Source organism: Camellia sinensis, chromosome 13, assembly GCF_055761805.1.
Source record: "Camellia sinensis isolate YWXY chromosome 13, ASM5576180v1, whole genome shotgun sequence".
Taxonomy (NCBI): domain Eukaryota; kingdom Viridiplantae; phylum Streptophyta; class Magnoliopsida; order Ericales; family Theaceae; genus Camellia; species Camellia sinensis.
Genome location: NC_138973.1, coordinates 75,852,015 through 75,874,940, shown reverse-complemented (window position 1 = coordinate 75,874,940; position 22,926 = coordinate 75,852,015). Strand labels below are relative to the sequence as shown.

The window sequence follows — 22,926 nt, the reverse complement described above, 5'->3', positions numbered from 1 at the left end:
ACACTTCTTGAGATTTGTTTAAAATATAAATTATTCTTTGTGGTTTGAAAAATTACAAATACCTCCCTATTAGAATTTTTTATTTAACAGAATTAATTAAAAAATTGAAATTTCTAACCGTTCACCTATACAATAATAAAATTATCTGAATTATTAATTGAAATAAAATTTTAACATTATTAAAAATTGTTAATTAACTTGATGATTTATTAATAAAAGAACCTATTTGTTATGAAATTAGAAACCTTAGGAGAGATAATGTAATTTCTAAAACCACGGGAGATAATTTGTAATTTAAGTAAATCTCAAGGAATGTGTTTGTAATTTATCCTTGTTTAATATAATTTTTCAGAAATTATTTTTAAATGAGTTTTCGTTTGTTTTTACTATTTCCCCGCCCCCCCATATTTTAGCCATTTTTGTTTTGGAATTTTTCTTTTAAAATCCTTGATATTAAAATTTTTTAAGATAAAGAAAATACAATATTTTCATAGTAATTAAGGCCCTTTAATATTTTCACGAAGAAAATTCTATTCAAAGAAATTTCGGCCCCTACATAGAGAAGTTTCTCTGGTATGATCATAGAGAAATTTTATTGAAGGACCTTACTAATAAAAATAAAGATTTTGGACATCTCCTACTACACAAAATTAGAAAAAGATGTTTCACTAATTTTTTATTTATTTTATTTTTTAGCTATATCAAGATTAGATGCATCTAAAAAAAAAAAAATTCAAACTAAAATACAAAAAATATATATAAAAAAAAAATTCACTAAAAATAAACAAAAATTTAAATAAAAATGCACAGAGATTTTTATTCAAATTTTCATTTGTTTTAAATATATCTTGATTAAGTACATCTAAAAAGTACAAAAAAATTTATGAAAATATTAAAAAAAATTATAAAAATAAATTATCTAAAAATAATTTTTAAAAAATCAAACTAAACAGATAATCATCTCCTGGAAGTTCAAATAATTTGGTGGGGGCGCCAATGACTAGTAATGAGTCAGTTGAGTGCTTTCTGAACTGCACACAGTAACAGCAAACAAAAACAAACTAAACAATTATGGAAGATCTGAGCAAATCCTCATTGATGTTCTTCTCAGATCAGCACCTCTGCTATGCCGATATTCTTCCTCCTCCTCAGGTAAACACACCTATATATATATATATATATTATATGTGAGTATCAATGCTTGAAATTGAATTTCTTCTGTTGAGGTCCGAGCAAGAATCGAAGTAGCCGTCCTCAACTTCCTCAAGATCTTGAACTCTCCCACTCCGGCAATTTCTGATCTCTCTCTGGTTTGCAAATTTTGTTTCAAATCTCTACTCGAATTGTGTATATATGTGCATGTGTTTAGCCTCGAGTCATTGTTGATTTTAACAAGTAGATGAATTTGGGGAATTTTGAGAGTGTTACATACAGATCGATAGAAGATGGAGTAATAGCAGAGTGAGTAGGGGTTTGTTGACTGATGTTTCGTGGATTTTTCTCTCTCACTCGTTTTGCACGAGGTCTTTGATGAGAGTTAACACTGCTCAAGCCTTCATCAGAGGTAATAGTACGATCATCATCATCATCTCTTTGTCATGGAAAATTCTCCGGTGTGTAATGCACACCGTATACAATCTTATTACAAAATTACATAAGTTGAACACAAATTCACGTAAGCCATAAATTTCCACCAACTTACATGAATTTGTATATGTAAATTCGTGAAAACTTACCTTATTTTGTGGAAGGGTTGCATTGAACACCGGAGCATTTCCCCTTTCTCATTTCTTATCTTTGTTAAAAATTTGCAACAGATACAGTTGTGGATTGAGCTGCTTAAATTGACTGATTCGCAAATTAAGTTGTTAGATGTGATTTTTTCTAAATATGAACACCTCAAAAATATGTAAAATTAGATGTGATTTTTTCTAAATATGAACACCTCAAAAATATGTAAACTTACTTTCTTTGCAAATAAATAGAAAAGAAAAAAATATATATATATCTTCAAAACACAGTTTCCTAATCTAAAATTGGGAGTTTGTTTGTTTGTTTATTTATTTATACATTTTTTAAGGTTCACAGAAATTTTGTTAATTATTATTGGGGAAAGGCTACCATGGTATGCATCTTATACAAAAAGTATAGCCTTTTCCTCGTCATAAAAATATAACTTCTATCACAAAAAACATAACTTTACGATTATTAACTTCAAGGATTTACACTATAACTTCGACATTCATAACTTTCACCACAAAAATCGTAAAATTTTCTTGCAATGTGCACCTTTTTATGGGTGCACATTGTAGCATTTCTCTTATTATAAATGAGAATATTCAATTGGTATAACAAAATGGGCCTATATGCATGCATGTATGTAGCATCTTCTCTAATCCCTCACTCTTCTTCTATTTGTCTCTTCCACAATACAGTTTGGAAGGTGATGGAGATGTGCTACCAGGTTCTGGTTCAGGAAAAGAGACTGACTCAGAGAGAGCTATTCTACAAATTGCTTTGTGATTCACCAGACTATTTCACTTCCCAATTACAGGTCAACAGGACAATCCAAGGTTACATACAGCATACTCCCTTTGTTTCTTAGACATTTACATCATACCAAGATAGTGAGATGTCTAATCTTTGAAGCGCCTAATCTATGATAATTAACTCTATGATATCCTAACAGATGTGGTGGCATTGCTTCGTTGCAGTCGTTACAGTCTTGGAATCTTGGCATCTAGTAGAGGAGCCATTGCTGGCCGCCTGTTGCTGCAGGTATACCATCTTTATATTCTTAGCTCTATCTGAATGCAAATGGAGATGATACGGACGAGTATGAGAAATTGAGTGGATCAGTATATGATACACCTACATTATTAATCTTAGGACTTTGTACTCTTAATCAAATCAATCTGCATTTCTCAATCTGAATCAAAATAGACAAGGAATTGGCGTCAATGATAATGACTAGATTGGTTAGTCTTCTGTAATCATGCTAGCTCCATAAAATCAGAAGTGGTTTTCAATTTGATGATGTTCTGTCTCACTAGCTTCTGCTTTCTACTTTTGGTCAAGCCAAATGATTCATGAGTTTTAAAGTTTCACTTCACTGAACCAGAATCCTGTTGTGTATGCTCAGACATTCGTAGATGCTCTCATGTTCCTGAAATTAGACATCAATTGCACTCAATTGATCTTCCATGCACTAACTACTCTACTTCCATATTATGAAACAGGAACCAAACCAAGAGGTTGTGGACTGTTCTGCTTGTGGAACTTCTGGTTATGCTATTTCTGGTGACCTGAATTTGTTAGAGAAATTGGTCATGAAGACTGATGCACGTTACATTATTGTGGTAGAGAAGGTAATCTGCTTCTTCGAATTCCCCGTGAAAAACTTAAGAAAGTTTTGCCAGTATTGATGTAAAATGTGTGGGAAAACATTGGATTTGTTCAGCATGCCATATTCCAGCGGCTAGCTGAGGACTGTGTTTATAATCAAATTCCAAGCATTCTCATCACTGCCAAAGGATACCCAGATATTGCCACAAGGTAACTTCTAAGTTGTTCACACCTCAAAACTTTTGCTCTGATGCTCACTCAAAGCATCTTGCATCTTTCCCTTCAACTTTTTGGTCCTTCATAGTCCTTCATTTGCATGAGATAATTATGACCATGACCATAACCCAAGTTCTGAATTACAAACAGGTTTCTCCTTCATCGAATAAGCAAAACTTTTCCTGATTTGCCTATATTCGGCCTGGTTGACTGGTATGGATGGCCTTCACATTGTCTCCAGAATAGATTTACTGTATCACATTCGTTTTTTTTCTTTTCTTTTTTACACTACGGAATTTTTCAAGGAACCCAGCAGGGTTAGCTATACTGTGCACCTTCAAGTTTGGAAGCATAGGAATGGGGCTTGAGGCATACAGATATGGTGCTTTCTTCCACCATGATAAAGAATTCTACCCTTATTTCCTTTTCTTCTTTTAGTGAGAATGAAATCTATTCAATACCTTTTTATGTTTTTTGTTGCCATATCTAGCTTGCAATGTCAAGTGGCTGGGACTGCGAAGAGATGATCTAGGACTCATACCTGAACAATCTTTCATGCCATTGAAACCAAAGGACGTTCAAATAGCCAAAAGCTTGGCATCCTCAGAAATTTTACAGGTAAATTGGCCAAGCACCAAAGAAACCTATTGCGTCTCTGAAAACCTTAAATTCAAATGAAAAAGTGCAACTCAGTGCACGAGATTCTCACTAAAGGGGAGCGCAAGATAGAAGGTTTAATGCCTTACTTTCATTTTACCTGTAAACTAATAATTAAATCTAATTGCATTGTGTGTTTGGTAGGACAATTACAAGGAAGAGTTGGCTGTGATGGTGCAGAGTGGTAAGAGAGCAGAGATTGAAGCACTCTACTTCCATGGATACGACTTCTTAGGGAAGTATTTAGCAAAGAAAATTGTACAAGCGAATTACATATAGGGAAAAAAAATAAAATAAAGGAAATAAAATTACCTTGTGACCAATATTATGTGAGCCTGGTTGTGGGAAGAAAAATATATGCCAACTTCTAGTTATATTCACTAGTCAGTGTCTCTAGCATCTCATATTAAGCAGTTCTTTACACTCCTGTAGTAATCTTACATTTTTAAATCATCAAAAAGTAAAAATAAAAATAATAAATGGACCCTAATATTTAATTTTATCATTTTCCTATAGATAATTCTTTAACTGAACCAAAAATGACTTCGACATTGTCCTATAGTATTAAAAAAATTCAAATGCAGATGTGATGCTTGCTAATCAGCCATGCAAAAATCTCCAAGCTCCTTTACAATATAGGAGAAGAGCATGTAATTTAACTCTTTCGCCCACTTAAAATCTAAATGCCAGACCCTCAACAAAAGAATGAAGGTGACAAGAGTGTTATAGAATTGAAAAGACTGCACTTTTATTCCATCAGCTGATTTCACTCATCAAATCTTGTTAGATCTGCCACTGTTAGAACAGGGTGCTTGTGTTGCGGCTTTGAGTGCTTTGGCTTGTGTGCTAAGAGTATCCACAGGAAGAATGCGGGTGGATATTTTTACATTGTTATTTTAAAACCATTAAAACAACTCTCAAATTCAGAAATGGTTTGAAATGTCCTAAATAAATGTACTTTTTGATTTTTTATAAAATATAAATTAGGTTTGAAATGATGTGATAGAGAGATGATGTAATTTAAATAAGATGATGTGACTTAAATAGGATAGTGACTTTTTGATTTTTTAATTTATGCCAAACAAGGCCTCAATTTTGAAATCTACATCCAAACTATCGACTATAAATTTGATCTATTCGCCTAGAATAAATAAAAAGTCAAATCCTTTCATTTCAAATCCATAAATCAAAACATAATATAATCCAAACACAACATTGAAAAAGCACTTCTTAAACATGTCTTAAGAGACCTAATGACCCATTCATCCCATCACATATATTACTGTAATGAAAAAGACCTATCACAAGTACAGCCACCAGCAATACAATCCCCACATCCAAACAACACTATATTCCATACCCATTAATTTATTTTGTCCCGCTTAACTGCACCAGATTCAAAACTTGGCTGAACCAAATGAATCAGAAGTGAAATGAATGCTTCTAACCTCTTCAAGAAACCCAATTAAAAATAAATAAAAGCCGAATTTAACTAGTCTCAGCTGCAATGTACAGACTGTTACAGGCATCTAAAAATCCTAGCAAAAAACCTAATTGCCTCTCTTTGATGAAAGACAAACTCTCTTTCCCTCCACAGAAAACTTGTCACTGCCTTCTAGCTGCAAAAACAAACAAAACAAGTCATGACTGACTAGAATAGGAAAAAGAAATCAACAAAGCTGAATATTCATGAAATAAAAACCACAAAACAGTGACCAAAACCATTTGGCATAAGCCCAAAAATTGCACCACAGTAACCATGATCATACCTTTCTTTTCAAGAATGCGAGCGCATCTCTTTTGGAGGAGAAATTGGAAAAAACAGAGAAGTGTTCATCAATGAGAACTTTGAGCTGTTTAAGCTTTAATGACTCACCAGGTACCTGTAACAAAATGTCAATATCAGTGGCAAGAATATTATTGCAAATAAATGCGCAACTCAAGAAGACGCACCTGACGAAGAAGCTTCCTACACAGCTTTTTTAGCTTAACCTTTGATTCATCTTTGTTTTCCATCTCTGAAATGTCACCATATTTTTGTTTCTTTGAAGAATCAGCAGAACCCTCATCAGCACTGTCATCAAATGATGTCTTTTTCCCCTGATAGTGGCAACCAGCTATTTTCCTTGGCCGGTCCTTTATGCCAAGTCCTTGTTTTCCAGATGTCGCTTTATCCTGTAGATAAAGACTTGCATCAATATGTTGTCTTGAAATAGGGCAAACCTTATTATGTGTATTTTAATTTATTTCATTACAGACTTCCAAAAATTTTCTTATGGATGATAAATAATAATGTGGGTGATCATTTGACGAACAACAAAATAGGGAGAAGAAGAATTTAAAAAAGCACCAGAATAGTTCACAAACAGTAAATAAACAATAAGGATACATACTTGGACGAGTTTGTAAAGATTTTCTTGATCTTCTTCATGAAAAGCAACCCTGTTCCAAGAATTTTGACCATTTTCAGTTGGGAGGGATTTCTTTCTCCTGGATTCGGCTCCAAGATAACCTCCTGACACAAACCCAGATTTATAGCCCCACCAGTTTGGTGAAACATCTTTGCTTTCATTTCCTGCCACATTGATCAGGTAGGTGTTCATTGAAAAAACAATATATACATACATGATCTCCACGTAGCAACTAGAGATGGCAACATCACGTGCAATCGCTGTGAAAATCAAGTTGTGATGAATAGGTACTGTGGTCGGGTATGATAAAGAGAATAGATATGCATAGCAAGGAGCACTATAAAAACAGAACACCAAAGGTTTCTTCTACCTTCAGAAACACTAAAACCAAATCATAGTTGACATAAAGCTGTTCAAGAAAGGTATCAACTTTGTATTTTTAACATAAAACATCACAAGAACGAATGCAGTTTGCTCATTTCATACTGGGCCTGAGAATAACACCTTTATGAACAATAAAATAAATAAATTGAAGGGTCCTGTTAAGAAGTGCCCTAAGGTCACTTGATAACAAGCTTGAAATGGTTGTACATTCTTTGTAAGGAACGGAGAACTCATTGACATGGAACATGATTTTAGGAGTCCTATTTGTGACTGGGACATTGATTGAACATTTTAGGTCTTCTACAGAGTGGAGAATGGGGAAGAAGGGGAGGGGAAGATCAAATTATGCACAGGTGTGAAAGGATGGGGCTGCCTCTAAATCCAGGATATTTGAGGTTAAATCATATTGCAAGCAACTTATAGGGGAGAATGAAATGGCGTTCTCATGGAAGAGTTTGAAAGACGAAAGCATCTTCAAAGGTGCCTGCCTTCGCGTGGCTGACCACGAGAATGAGCCTCCTTACAACTGACATGCTTGTGGGGAGAAAGAAATCTGATGATGTGTTTGACAGAGTCGACTTTAAGTGCATATAGCGCAGAAAATTTTTATATCTCTTGCCTAGTTGGGTATAGATGGCATGAAATACATCTTTTGATTCTTTTTTATTTTTATTTTTTTGGATTTTGTGAACTGCAGAGTCATGAGTGATATAAAGGTCATTCTATTCTCTTTTATATTCATTTCTATGTTTCGTATATGAGATTGGGCAGTGTGGAACCTTTTTGATTAAAATATTTTTGCTTATCTTTACAAAAAAAATAAAAAGAAGTAAGAAAGAAAAATTATCTTTCACTCTTTCCCATAAAATCTGGATACCAAAAAAGTATGCAGGATAAAACATGATTCGAGTACTATCCTTTGCTCCATCAAATGATAATAAGTGCAAATACTTCACATATTACAATAAGTGTTGTTTTTAATGGATTTCTAGCTTTCAAATGCCAAACAAAAGAAAAATGCCCAAGTGCAAAGCATAGAAAGAACACTAAAAAAAAGAAAAAAGAAAATAGAGGAAGGGACAAAAAGATACATATAACATTGCAAACCGGCATTGATATCAGCAGTAGCATAAAGTTGAAGACTTGAGCAAGCTTTAGCAAGAACATATATATAGATGTCATCCAACAGAAAACATAGTAAAAAATCTCACCCATGATTTCATTTTGAGAAGAAAAGTACTGCCTTCCATCTAGTTGCATTCTGAAGTTCTGTTGTTAGAATCTCATCATTCACGAATTGATTTGTGATCCATGCATATATAGGAATCTATGGGTGAATCTATTTTAGGTGAACGATTCATGATTCGATTTACGTTTTAATGATTTATGAAATTCTTGAAAATATGATGCCCAACATATTTCACCCCTCTTCTACTGAAAATGACATAATACAACTCCTAAGAGTGTTTGGTATAAAAAATATCACCACCTATGCATGATTTGTTAGTATTTTGGTGATTAGAGGGTCTTTAATAGGATCCAATTGGATCCAGTCAAACCCAAAATGTATGTTTAAGGTTATAATATCCTGGCTTTTCCTAATCCTTTGAAATGCATACTAAAGCTATTCTTTTATTTTACTCCAAAATAGACAAGTTCATAGATCTTGTACCTATGAATTATCTATTGTCATATTAGTTAAATAAATATGGTTTAATATTACATCGGTCATATTAGTCAGACCCAATAGTTTCATAACTTTCTTTTGTTTAACTTGTTTTGAACAATTGCATACACATCTTTTAAAATATTTTAGGTTTTAAAATAAAAGATTTCACTCTATATAGGGTTCCTAGGTATATTTTTTAAATGTTCAAGGAGATTATACTATTGTTTTTTAATAATTTTATGGTTGGTGAAATTTGGACTCACATCTCTTGCTATGAAAACAATGTCTTCCCAATTAGACGGTGTAATTATGTCCATATATAAAAACTATTTTATAACATGTTCTGAAATCAATTTATTCCCTCTCTTCTTTTTTTCATATATACCGATTCTTCAACATCATTTTTTATAGTTTGTATTAAATCTTAACGATTCTCAATTCGTGATATGATTCTCTATTTGACAACTATGTCCAGAAGTTACCTTCAACATCAAAAACATGATTTGCAAGTTCTTCCTTCCAACATGAAACAGAGTAAAAAAATCCCACCCGTGATTTCATTTTAAGAATAGTGCCTTCCATCTAGTTGTATTCCAGAAGTTACCTTCAACATCAAAAACGTGATTTGCAGATTCTTCCACCAACTCCAATACACTGTCCTCATTATAGTTTGTCTGTGGGCATTCCTCGACTTTTTTGACCTACAGTTGTAATGCCAAGAGAAACTAAGCAGTGAACAATCAAAGTAGAGGGGGGGAAAAAAAAAAAAAACCCTTCAATCTATCACCCGAACTTGCCTGAATAATAATTCTACAAGAATGTGTCAATTATAGCACCCATAAATAAGCATATAATGGGATTTATGGTTGCATTGCAAGAGGTCGTATAAGCCAATTATAAACTTGTAAACGAAACTACAATTCAATAATTAAGAATTACAAATACAGATACAGCTGAGTTTGCTTTAAAAAAACTAAATGAAAACTTTTTTCTTTTTTTTTTCACTTTTAGATGAACAATCATTTTGTAACAATACAATAAAGGTTCATGGCATTAATTGCACCAATTTTTTAAGTCTCCAAAACAATCTTCCCAAGATCTTTGCAAAACAAACATTAAGATTATATTCCTACATTCATCTTAACCTAGACCCATCCATTTACCTAATTTACCCATACTAACATGACATTATCAGATTTTTTCAATTAGTAAATATTTCACAAAAAGAGGCACCAAGTGATGTAGCAAACAGTAGAGAAAGAGGGAGAAGATCTCACAAGCAGCCATAACCCTAAAATCACTTTCAATATTATTAAACCAAAAGCTGAATATTACAAGGAGAAGCCTTCTATTTATAGGCTAATAACCCTAATTAAATTAGGAAACTAGCATAATATTATTCGGAAACCACGTCACATATTTATGTAATTAAATCTAACCAAATAATAATAATAATAATCTACCAATGACATTTGTGAGACCAAAAAGTCTTTGAACCCATGGGTTTCACCCTAGGCTTCCAGATCTGATAACGGCATCTAACTAGTCAAGGGCTGCGCCATCCACCAAGGGGATGCCACACATATACACTACGAAAGAAAGCAAAATATCTAAATCAACTATACATCAAAAGCCTCTGCAAAGTCCAGACATTGGTTCAAAGATGGATCAACTTCGTCCAAATTCCAATAACCAAAAAAGATAAGGTTCTGCTCTTTAATATAAAAATAAATAAATAATCAAATAATAGGATATCTTTACAAAACCAACATTGTTATATCCTTTGAGACTACAAATAATAATAATAATAATAATAAATAAAAAAATTTAAAAATTATAAAAAAAAAAAAATGAACTTGGATGTAGAAATGTTGACCTCATGCAAATGAACGCCATAGGAACTTCCATTTACTCACTAGAAAGGTACAAATATCCCGTTTGTTTTGGGGTGTAATGGATGAGAGGGGATTATGATGGAGGTGGGGTTATTTAGCGTTGTGTTTGTTTGTAGAGTTGGGAAAAGGATTAGGATGGAAGAGGGGATTAAGATGGAGGTTGGAAGAGAGATTAGGATGGAAGAGGTGGAGGTGGTATTAGAAAAATAGTGAGGGGATTAGAATTTTTTTATTTTTTTTTATTTTCTATATATTGGGAATTTTTTTTAAAACATTAATGTTTAATTTTTTATATTTTTTTATTTGTTTATTATTTTATATAAAAATAATTTAATAATTCCTACACTAAAACTTATCATCAAAACAAACACAATTTTACTTAATCCCCTCACTATCAATCCCCTCCATTCTACCTCTGAAAGCAAACGGGGCCAAAACACTGAACAATTCTTCTATTTCTGTTAAAACCTATCACCTACTTCACCCACTTAAACCTACTCCACTAAACCTAACCCACTACACCACTACCACCTCACCTACTCCACTAAACCTAACCCACTACACCACTACCACCTCCACTTCACCTACTCCTTACCTACTACACACTCACCCTCTTCTATATATAGGAATCATGAATCATTGTAATAAACCTAACCCACTACACCACTACCACCTCCACTTCACATACTCCTTACCTACTACACACTCACCCTCTTCTATATATAGGAATCATGAATCATTGTAATAAATATAACAATACATCAATCAATAATACAATTCTCTATTTCTCTTTATACATTAAATTCTTACATGGTATCAGAGCAAGGTTAAGAACTTTGTATTTTTCGCTTCACCGGCGGGCGGCAACCTCACCTTGGCCGTCCGCCGGACCTCAACCTAGTCTGCTAGAATTTTCTACACATACCTTCACTCTTCTTCACCACCTCGCCGAAGCAAACCCAAAATCCCTCTGGGACAATTCGTCGAACACCATGTCTGCAACGATGAGCTCTCAGGTATGCAGATCTGCTTCTCGAGCTGCCAGGTCTCTACTCTCTGCGTCTAAGCAGACCTCTCATGTCTTTTCTGAAAGTCGAGCTGTAGCTAGTGCTGCGACAGTTTTATTAAGAGGAAAGGTGCCTTATTTAGCTTCATACGGGAGGACCGATTCTGGAAATACGTCCCGAGGATGGATGTCTGGGGCGCTTGCCCTTCCTGCTGTAGCCTACATGCTTCAGGAGCAGGAGGCATGCTGCAGAGATGGAGCGCACTTTCATTGCTATCAAGCCCGATGGTGTTCAGAGAGGGCTGATTGCAGAAATCATATCGCGTTTTGAACGAAAAGGTTTTAAGCTTGTGGCGATTAAAATAGTGGTTCCTTCAAAGGCTTTTGCCCAAAAGCATTATCATGATATCAAGGAAAGACCTTTCTTTAATGGCCTGTGCAACTTCCTCTGTCATTGCAATGGTCTGGGAAGGCGAAGGAGTGATAAAATATGGCAGGAAGCTCATTGGAGCCACTGACCCACAGAAATCAGAAATCAGCCATGGTAGAGATTGGACTTTTTTGTGTAAATTCAGACTGTAAAACCCTTTATCCAAGAAAGCATGCCTGGAACAAAGTTGCAAATATATTATTTCTGGAGTCCCCAACAGCCACTTTATCACATGGGCTTGTCCCCTCTCTCTTCTCCGTTTAATTTCAAAATCTATTATTTTTATTTATTTTCTCGAAAAAAAAAAAAAAAAAAACTGCCACCTCACTCTCTCTCTCTCTCGGGTTAGGGAGGGAGAGGGCCATACACACACCTATTTTAAGAGACATCCATCCACACCATCTTTTCTTTCTTTTCTTTCTTTTATGTTAAAAGTTGGGCCACGTGCTTCTCTTCTTTTCTTATTTATTTATCATCACACCACACCAACTTTTGTCCCCCTCTTTTCATTACTCTTGTTCCCCACTTTCTTTATTATATATATATATATCTCTTTTTATTATATTATATTAAAAAAAAAAAAAATTATCATCTCTCCTCCGTTTGATTTCCAACTCCATTATTTTTCTTTATTTTCTCCAAACCATTTTCCTTATTTCCCCCATCTTTCATTTTTGATTTCAAATATATTTTTATTCTTTTTTCTTTAATTTTCTTTCACATTATTTTTAATCTTTTTCTAATTCCATTCATACCATATAGCTTTGCACACCAAACCATATTTTATTCATCTCAGGGATCCACCCCGATCACAATTTTACACAAAAAAAAAAAAAACACCAACAGCTTTGTTTTCTTTTCTGCAGCCGGCCATCAACCGACCTCACTTCTTCGCCTATTCCGCCGGTCTTTTCTTCTTGCCTCCGTCCTGGGCGGCCCTTGCCGGTGCTGCCTCCGTATTTCCCAAACCACCAAGCAAGTTTCCTCCTCCCTGCTCCTCCACTACAGCATATGGTGGACCTCCAAATCGGAACATCACGGTGGCCTTCCGCTTCAGCTCCTTGTTTTCTGTCTTTAGCACACTTATCTCTGCTCGCGCATCCTTATACATGCATTGGAGCAGAGTCAGCTGGGAGTTTAACTGTTGCACCTCATTTGTCCTGCTCTGCAGCCGGTGCGACAAGTTTGTGACCGCAGTCATGGTTTCCACACATGACTTCAGAGTATACTGATTGGCCTCAATATCAATTTGCACTGCCATTCTTTGCTCCACAGACCGCATAGAAAAGTTCAACGGAGCAAACTCCGGGGTGCTTGGTTGAGGTTCCAGTGCCACCGCACCAGTTATCTCTCTTGTTGACTCATTGAGGTCGGGAAAGAGAGTGAGCAGCCCACGGGAAGACGAAGCCATTTTCTGGGCAACAGAGTGTTACAGCGTATTACAGAGTCTCTCTCAGCAAAGGAAGAATTTTTCAGAGGTTTCTCTCAATTTTTCTGTCTCAGCTTCTGCCTCAGCCTCAGCCTCAGCCTCCGTCTTGGTTAAATAGCCGAGGCAGCCACGCGTATCGCGCGCCACTTGACGCCAGACGACAAACGGGCGCGCCAGCCAAGGCACTCACGTGCCTCGCCATCATATCTGGCACGCCTTTTTATGGATTGGGCACGCCTTTTGAAAGATTGGGCACACCTTTTGAGGGTGCGACTTTTTAAGGGTCCGACAAGACTCTGTAAACTGTCCCGACATTGATTTCGGTTAGTTTCTACAAGGGTCCAGCAAGACTCCGTAAACTGTCACAACAACTATCACAACATTGTCTGCTACAACGGTCCGACATGACCCCATAAACTGTCTTCTACCTCGGTCTGACACAACCAACCAGTGTCCTCTACAACGTTATAACACCACCATACAGTGTCTTCACCATCGGTCTGACACGACCATACAGTGTCTCCTATCCTCTTTTCTTTTATGTATTCGTCTATTTTCTTGTTTTTGTTACTCTCTCCAAACTCAAGTTGGCTAGTTCCTATCCCCCTTGAGTTTGCGGGGGGCTGTTAAAACCTATCACCTACTTCACCCACTTAAACCTACTCCACTAAACCTAACCCACTACACTACTACCACCTCACCTACTCCACTAAACCTAACCCACTACACCACTACCACCTCCACTTCAGCTACTCCTTACCTACTACACACTCACCCTCTTCTATATATAGGAATCATGAATCATTGTAATAAATATAACAATACATCAATCAATAATACAATTCTCTATTTCTCTTTATACATTAAATTCTTACAATTTCATTGTGTGTTAATCAAAATGAACTTATGTATGGAGATTAGAGAACATTTGATGAATTCAAACATAATCATTTTCTCTTGCTCAATGAATTAACAAATATGCTAATTTGAAATGCTGTAGTAAGGGTAAAGGTCTTAAAGGACTAAAAATTCATATGTGAGAATTCAAACAGCAACCACATCAACCAAGAATTCAAATTTCAAAAATAGGAAATACAAAACCACTACATTCACTATGGATATTATTGCCAAATTTGGTCCTATACAAAGTATGATTAGTTCGATAGTTGTTCCAGTAACAAAACACCTCAAACCATTTTGGTTGAAGTGAAGGACATTTGATAACTTTATCCAGGAGTCCACCTATCCAATAATTTCATAATTGTTTGTGTAGTTCAATGGAAAAATTCAACCCACTGTCAATACTTGTCAAGAAATCATTAAACCGTTACTAATTTAATGTCTAATGGTGGAACTCACAATAAATAAATTTCAACAGAATTTAATTGTCTTCTTACTCTTTAAGTAGTAATCTTATCAGAAAATCCATTTTAAATGACTTGGACCCTCTTCTATGAATATCTTACACTTCAAATTCTCACATACTTCATAGAAAATTCTGATTATTAAGGCTTCCACACACGGCACCTATCTAGCAAATAGTCTTTTTTAACGAACATGGAACCTCATGATGAATCTCTTTCACCTCTAATTTCCCCTATTGCGAAGTGAATTCTAGCAAACCTTAACTTAGAAAATATGAGGAAGAAGAACTCCGAAAATATGAGGAAGAAGGAATATATTTCTATTATATTCAAAACTTCTTATTTTACAAGACCAAATGACACTCCTTATATAGGAGATATTACAAACATCATTATAACCCATTATATGCCACTTACATATTATATATTACCACTATCTACCACTATCATATTATATACATGCCACTATCTACCACCAACACCACTATCATATTCTATACATGCCACTATCTACCACCAACACCACTATCATATTCTATACATGCCACTATCTACCACCAACACCACTATCATATTCTATACATGCCACTATCTACCACCAACACCACTATCATATGCCACTATCTTATTATATGCATTAACACAAATTTCCGGCACTCCCCCTCAAGCTGGTTTGAAGATATCTTCCATAGCCAGCTTGCTAGTCAGCTTATCAAATTGCTTCTTGTGTAGTCCCTTCGTTAGCACATCAGCTAATTGTTCACCTGTTGGAAGGTAGGTCATACAGATTATGCCAGCATTGATTTTCTCCTTGATGAAATGTTTATCCACTTCTATATGTTTTGTGCGATCATGTAGAACTGGATTATGAGCTATAGATATAGCTGCTTTGTTGTCACAATAGACCTTCATAGGTGTCGGGTGAGAAAGCTTTAATTCTTCAAGAATTCTTTTAATCCACATTACTTCACAGATTCCATGGGCAACAGCTCTGAACTCTGCTTCTGCACTACTTCTAGCTACCACATTCTGTTTTTTACTCCGCCATGTAACTAGGTTCCCACCTACAAAGGAGCAGTATCCGGATGTTGATCTCCTGTCTGTAACACTTCCTGCCCAGTCTGCATCTGTGTATACTTCAACTTGAAGATGTCCATGTTTCTTGAACAGTAAGCCTCTCCCTGGAGTTCCTTTCAAATATCTTAAGATCTTATAAACGGCCTCAAAGTGCTCTGCCCCTGGTGAGTGCATGAACTGACTTACCATGCTGACTGCAAAGGCAATATCAGGCCGCGTATGAGACAAGTAAATCAATTTCCCGACAAGTCGCTGATATTGTTCCCTCTCTTTGACTTCTTCAGCCTTAGCAGCTTGTAACTTCAAGTTAGGCTCGATCGGAGTCTCCACCATCTTACAACCAAGCATACATGTTTCTCCAAGGAGATCAAGAACATATTTTCTCTGATTAACGAATATACCTTCCTTGGATCTTGCAAATTCCATTCCGAGGAAATACTTGAGGGCTCCCAGATCCTTAATGTGAAATTCTTTTGCGAGTTTCTCTTTGAGGGCTGCTAACTCTGCTTCATCATTACCAGTTAAAATGATGTCATCAACATAAACAATCAAAATTGCAATTTTACTGTTTTTTGAATGTTTATAAAATATTGTGTGATCTGCTTGACTCTGCGAGAAGCCACAACTGATAACTGCCTTCCCAAAGCGTTCAAACCATGCTCTTGGTGATTGTTTGAGTCCGTATAATGACTTGTTCAATCTGCATACTCTGTCGCTTCCAAGTCTCTGCTCAAATCCCGGCGGTAGGCTCATGAACACCTCCTCTTCAAGATCACCATTGAGAAATGCATTTTTAATGTCAAGTTGATGTAGAGGCCAATCTGAATTTACTGCAAGAGATAACAGTACTCTGATGGAATTTATTTTAGCAACAGGAGCAAACGTCTCCTGATAGTCGATCCCATAAGTTTGAGTGAAGCCTTTAGCCACCAGTCTCGCCTTGTATCTCTCAACGCTTCCATCTGCGTTACATTTTATCGTAAACACCCATTTACACCCAACTGTTTTCTTGTCTTTGGGTAGATCAACTATCTCCCAAGTACCACTTCTCCTTAAAGCATTCATCTCCTCCATGACTGCTAATTTCCAATTCGGATCATCCAATGCTTCCTGTATATTCCTTGGAACAAACAAGTGTGAAATCCTAGATGTGAAAGCTCTATGGTTTTTAGACAGTCTTTGATAGGAGAGGTAATTTGCAATAGGATGTTTAATGCAATTTCGGACACCTTTCCTAATTGCTATAGGAACATCAAGGTCGGAAATAGAAGGAATAGGATTACCTAAAATTTCGATGCCAGAACTCGGGTGGACATTCGGGTCATTAGGATGGACATTCGGGTCATTATTCCTCAGATGAAATCGCTTCCTAGTATAAACCTGAAGCTCAGGATTTAGATCATTTTGTAGTACTTCTCCCCCTAAACAAGAATCTTCTTGACTAGGCACCATAGAACTTGGTTCTCCTAAGTGATCATTATCAGATAGATGTAGTTTTTGTGTAGGATAAATGACATTGGGGAGCGGGATAGAAATATCCCCAAAACGGTCTTCTACTCCACTTGTCTCCCCCTGAAGAGAAGTGTTGGGGAAATAGGATTTTGTTTCCACAAATGACACATCCATACTCACATGAAATTTCTTGGTTTGAGGGTCGAAACACTTATACCCCTTTTTGTTTGAGGAATAACCCAAAAAAACACATTTTATAGCACGGAGGTCAAGTTTTGAACGAAACTGACTAGGAACATGAACATAGGCAGTACATCCAAAAACTTTGGCGGGTAAATCAGAAAACAACCTCGTGTCAGGAAAAAAAGTTTTGAGACAATCGAAAGGCGTTTTGTATGTTAACACCTTTGTAGGCATCCTGTTTATCAAATAAGAGGCTGTTAAAATTGCTTCACCCCATAAATATTTAGGAACATGCATGTAAAACATTATAGCACGTGCTACTTCAAGTAGATGTTTATTTTTTCGTTCTGCAATGCCATTTTGTTGAGGGGTATCCCGACATGTAGATTGATGAAAAATTCCCTTTTTTTCCAAAAACTCACCCAACTGCTCATTGAAATATTCTGTTCCATTATCAGAATGTAAAATACCAATTTTGGTTTGAAATTGGTTTTCAATCATATTGTAAAAATTTGTGAATAAATTTTTCACGTCAGATTTTTTATTCATCAAATAAATCCAACATAAGCGGGTATGGTCATCAATAAATGTAACAAACCATCTTTTACCAGAAAGAGTAGTGATTTTAGAAGGGCCCCAAACATCACTATGAATCAAATAAAAAGGTTTGGAAGCCTGGTAAGGTTTTGGCAAATAAGTAGAGCGATGAAATTTTGCAAAAATGCAACTTTCACAATGAAAAGAAGAACAATCAATCCCTTTAAATAATTCTGGAAATAAATGTTTCAGATAAAGAAAACTAGGATGTCCTAGCCTATAGTGCCATAGCATTATTTTTTCTCGAACAGAGATTGAACTAGTACTATTAAAGCTCTGAGCTTTTTTATTACTAACAGGTACTTCATCAAAGTAGTAAAGACCTTCAAGCATCCTAGCACGCCCAATCATCATCCCCGAGTTCTGGTCCTGAAATTCACAATGGGATTCAAAAAATGTAACACGACAATTAGAATCCTTAGATAGTTTACTGACAGACAAAAGGTTACAGGCTAAGTTGGGGACGTGAAGAACAGCATTGAGATTAATTTTCTCAGTTAGTTTAATAAATCCTTTTCCTGCAATAGGTGAAAAACTACCATCGGCTATTCTGATTTTGTCATGACCGGAACAAGGGAAATAGGTACTAAATAAATGGGAAAAACTAGTCATGTGATCGGAGGCACCGGAATCTATGATCCACGGAGAGAAGTTTAGGCAAGAGAAGGCTTTAGGATTTCTACCTGTTTGTGCCAACAAAACACTAGGAGTACCGGATGAGGAGTTGGATTTTATCAGCTTTAAGAGTTGATCAATCTGCTCTTTGTTGAAGGGACCTGAATCGGCTTCATTAGCGGTAGGAAAGCCACGATTCTTCTCTCCTTGTTTGCTGCTTTTCCAGTTGACAGGTTTGCCATGGATCTTCCAACACGTTTCACGTGTATGGCGAGGCTTGTTGCAAAAATCACACCAGACCCGTGGCTTATCATCAAACCTGCGCTGGTAATTTGCAGCCTTGTTGGCCGCAGCATCGCTAATTAAAGCAGAAATTTCAATTGATTCACCAGTACCTTTTTTCTTAAGCATGACGCTCCTTCGGCTCTCTTCCCTTCTGACTTCGGCAAATACTTCGCCAATGGATGGGAGAGGAGGTCTGCCAATAATTCTTCCTCGCACTTCATCGAACTCAATGTTGAGGCCGGCAAGAAACTTGTAAATACGGCTGTCTTCCACAGTTTTCTTGTGGTGGTTGCAGTCGTCAACCGATTTCCATTCGTATGTGTTGAAGATGTCAAGATCCTGCCACAACCTTTTCAACGAATTAAAATATTTGGTGACGGAATCATCTCCTTGACGAATCTCTCCCAACTTCAAAGTTAATTCGAAAACTTGAGATTGATTTCCTAAGTCAGAATACATCTGACTAACATTATCCCACAATTCTTGTGCAGTAGGATAGCACATGTAATTAGAGCTTATATCCTCCTCCATGGAATTGACCAACCATGTCATAACCATGGAGTTTTCAGCGTCCCAACTGTCGAACAGCGGATCATTAACAGCAGGAGCCTTCTTGTCACCAGTGATGTAACCGATCTTTCCTTGCCCACGGATATACATCCGGACAGATTGTGACCAGCGGAGAAAATTATCACCATTTAGGCGGATGGTGGTGATTTGGACAGAGTGAGAGTTTGATGTTTTCAACGGAATGGCAGCGGCAGGGGTTGAAGTGGTTTCGGACGTGACTTCCGACATGACTATGACGGTTTTAGGGCTACTGTGTTTTTTGTAACTCTGATACCAACTTAGAAAATATGAGGAAGAAGAACTCCGAAAATATGAGGAAGAAGGAATATATTTCTATTATATTCAAAACTTCTTATTTTACAAGACCAAATGACACTCCTTATATAGGAGATATTACAAACATCATTATAACCCATTATATGCCACTTACATATTATATATTACCACTATCTACCACTATCATATTATATACATGCCACTATCTACCACCAACACCACTATCATATTCTATACATGCCACTATCTACCACCAACACCACTATCATATTCTATACATGCCACTATCTACCACCAACACCACTATCATATGCCACTATCTTATTATATGCATTAACACAAATTTCCAGCACCTTACAACATTAATGATTCCACACAATGGCACTTATCTATTATGTCACATTTTCCCCAAGCTTAACTCCTAATTTTAGACACATGCACACATGAGGTATAACCCAACAATAGTCAACAAGCACCCAACAACAACATCCTCCAAATAAAACCATCGAATTTCTACTTTCCATTATCCGCAACACTTAGCATTATGATAAAATATAGAAGGGTGCAATAGTAAGTTCAGTTACAGAGTTTTATATTTCAATAAAGAGCCCCTCCTTAATTCATGTCTTCTTCAAATTACTAGACCTCAAAACCTTATGATCATTAGGTCAAATTGCATTTCTGCAAGCTCTAAGTATTGAAGAAACTAGATGGAACCTTCCCTCAGTGACATAATTCAACTAAACAGAACACAACATATTCCATTCACAAATAAGCCTCATTTTGTCTTCATCATCAAAAAATTTACCACGGTAACTTCATATCCACAACTCCAGAAAAATTTCATTTCCAAAAAAAATGGGATTACAAACTAAGACTATTAAAGCATCAGTATAATAATAGAAGTAATACACAATCTTCAAAAATTACTTCATTCCATGAACTGTCTCATAACATCTCAAGCAATCAATCTAACTATGATTTTCTAGATAAGATTACAACATTGGGCACCAAATCCATTAAAAATTACGTCCAAAAACGAAAAGAAAAGAGATCAACAATTTGAAAACTGTTCAAAAACAAATTTAGAAAATAAAAACAGAAAGAAAAACTCCAAGGTCCATCTTCAAAAACAACTTGGCACTTTCAGACAAGATAGTGACCCAAATTATAAAATCACCACTGAAAATGTGAGCCACCACAAAATAACTACTACTTCAAAGAACCAACTTCAAACAACTCTATACAAGAAACATGAAGGCCTAAATTTGTACGGAAAAAAATGTTGAGGATGGCAACTCACAAGTATTCCTTCAAGATCCTTAGAAGAATATGTCCGAACAAATTTCCCTCTCTCCCTTTTCTTGTACCTGGTGATTATTTAGGGAGGAAACAAAGAACTCTCAAAACAGATCTAGAATTGATAAAAATTTGATAATGAACTTATGATATATAGAAGAACAAAAAAAGGGGAAACTATATTTGACCTTCCTTGGGGCCGAGTAGCCTTCACAACTGTATCCTCCTTACTGTCTTTAGATACATTAGATTGTGTGCCTATGTCAGTGTCATCCTCTTGACCGTCATCCTTTTGAACAGCTGTGAGATGCATGTAAATATGATCCTCATCAAACTCTATTATGCTATTGAGTGTAATATAAATTTACTTTCATCAAGTTGTACCTTCATCATTGATTTCTGTTGATTGCTGCAAAAACATATAGAGAATGAGTGAGAGATTGAGAAGCCTAGAAATGATGTCTTCAAAGCCTACGTGTTCTTATAAGACGGAGAAATGTGACAATTACCACTTTCAATCTCTTAAGGATGTTGTCAAACTGCGTTGTATCGAATGCCCAATTCTTTTTGGCCTCATCCACACCAATGCCTATTGTAATTTTGAAAAATTGTGCACCACCATAAATTAACATATACCATCAAAAAATTGATTTAAAAAAAAACCACACACACGCACACACACAATTTGGTTTCTACAAAAAATAGTAGAACAAAACAAAACAAACACCAAATTTTGAATCTGTGTTTTAGGCTGTTCTGATTTCTTCCAAGAAATTCAACCTTATTACCAGTTTTTATTCAGATTTTTTTTCTTCTTCAGACTTTCTCATCTGTTCCAGGCAACCAAACAGAGCATAAATTTGATAAATATAAATAAAAAGAAAAAAAAAATGAGAACCTGCAGTGTCCTGTTTGTTCTTGACCCTGACGTGCCCTTTGATCCCTTGATTGTCTTTCCCAAGCCCTTCGCCTTCTTCCCACCCCTACATCAATTACATGTATGTATCTATATATATTATACACAGATTGAGAATTAAGCTGAATCAACTCAAAAAAAAAAAGAAAAAAAACCCTAGCAATATACATACATGCATAAAGCTGAAGATTGAATCTTTGATACTAACCATTTGCTTCATGAGGCGAAAAGCGGCGGACTTTCTGGCGACTCCGACGTAGCAAAGAGGAGCTTCAGGGGCCGCCATCTTTGCTTCTGCGTTTTTCTTCGTCTGACGATCCACAATCCTCTCTCTCTCTCTCACAAAACTATCAAAAACCACATAAATGAGAGAGAAGAGAGAGAGAGCAGCTGCTCGAGACCTAGAAACGGTGGAGGCAAGGGGATGAATGGGTCGGTACGGTCGGGGTAGGTGGAACCGGTTTTTTTAACGAACCGACCGGTTCAGTTTTCTATACTTCTGTGGACCGAGAGCACTGAACCAATGAATTCGGGCGGTTCGATTCAATTCGATAAATTCGAGTTGGGCCTCTAGATTTGGACCTATTTTCCAGTGACAAACACATTTCTTTGGACCCAAGTCTTCAAATGATTTAAATCTAAAAATTTTGAAACTTGGGGATAAGGAAGGGACTTACGCCCAATCTTATTGATCAAATTTATTTGTCTATAAATTGTGTTTATTTATCTATTAATATTTTCAAAAATATTAGGGCAAAATAAATATTTTAAGATTTATTGGTGTATTAAAAAAATATACAGGACTTGGTATTGAGTCATTATATTTCCACACACTAATCCCCTCAGAGCA

General features: G+C 36.0%; 2 protein-coding genes and 1 pseudogene across 3 annotated transcripts; 2 read left to right on the top strand and 1 right to left on the bottom strand.

Moving 5' to 3' along the window:
* Positions 1–999: 999 nt before the first annotated feature.
* Positions 1,000–4,512, top strand: SPO11-2 (sporulation 11-2). 2 transcript variants are annotated; one of them, XM_028221534.2, is made up of 11 exons: positions 1,000–1,152; positions 1,227–1,310; positions 1,435–1,564; positions 2,436–2,573; positions 2,690–2,778; positions 3,240–3,368; positions 3,461–3,555; positions 3,712–3,774; positions 3,867–3,943; positions 4,052–4,179; positions 4,363–4,512. In XM_028221534.2, exons 1-11 carry the CDS (start codon positions 1,072–1,074, stop codon positions 4,495–4,497), a joined length of 1,149 nt encoding a protein of 382 aa, XP_028077335.2. In that variant the 5' UTR covers positions 1,000–1,071; the 3' UTR covers positions 4,498–4,512. The 2 variants fall into 2 exon arrangements, with proteins under 2 accessions (XP_028077335.2, XP_028077336.2); XM_028221535.2 differs by lacking the exon at positions 1,227–1,310.
* An 853-nt stretch (positions 4,513–5,365) lies between these two features.
* On the bottom strand, positions 5,366–22,676 carry LOC114279316 (G-patch domain-containing protein 1). Its single transcript, XM_028221536.2, has 11 exons — positions 22,285–22,676; positions 22,059–22,143; positions 21,670–21,749; positions 21,545–21,569; positions 21,349–21,460; positions 21,165–21,231; positions 9,287–9,383; positions 6,612–6,793; positions 6,172–6,393; positions 5,988–6,101; positions 5,366–5,837 (listed from the first exon to the last, which is right to left on the bottom strand). The coding sequence occupies exons 1-11, from the start codon at positions 22,360–22,362 to the stop codon at positions 5,769–5,771; spliced, it is 1,131 nt and encodes a 376-aa protein (XP_028077337.2). The 5' UTR covers positions 22,363–22,676; the 3' UTR covers positions 5,366–5,768.
* Positions 11,257–12,297, top strand: LOC114285830 (nucleoside diphosphate kinase IV, chloroplastic/mitochondrial pseudogene; annotated as a pseudogene).
* Positions 22,677–22,926: the final 250 nt, after the last annotated feature.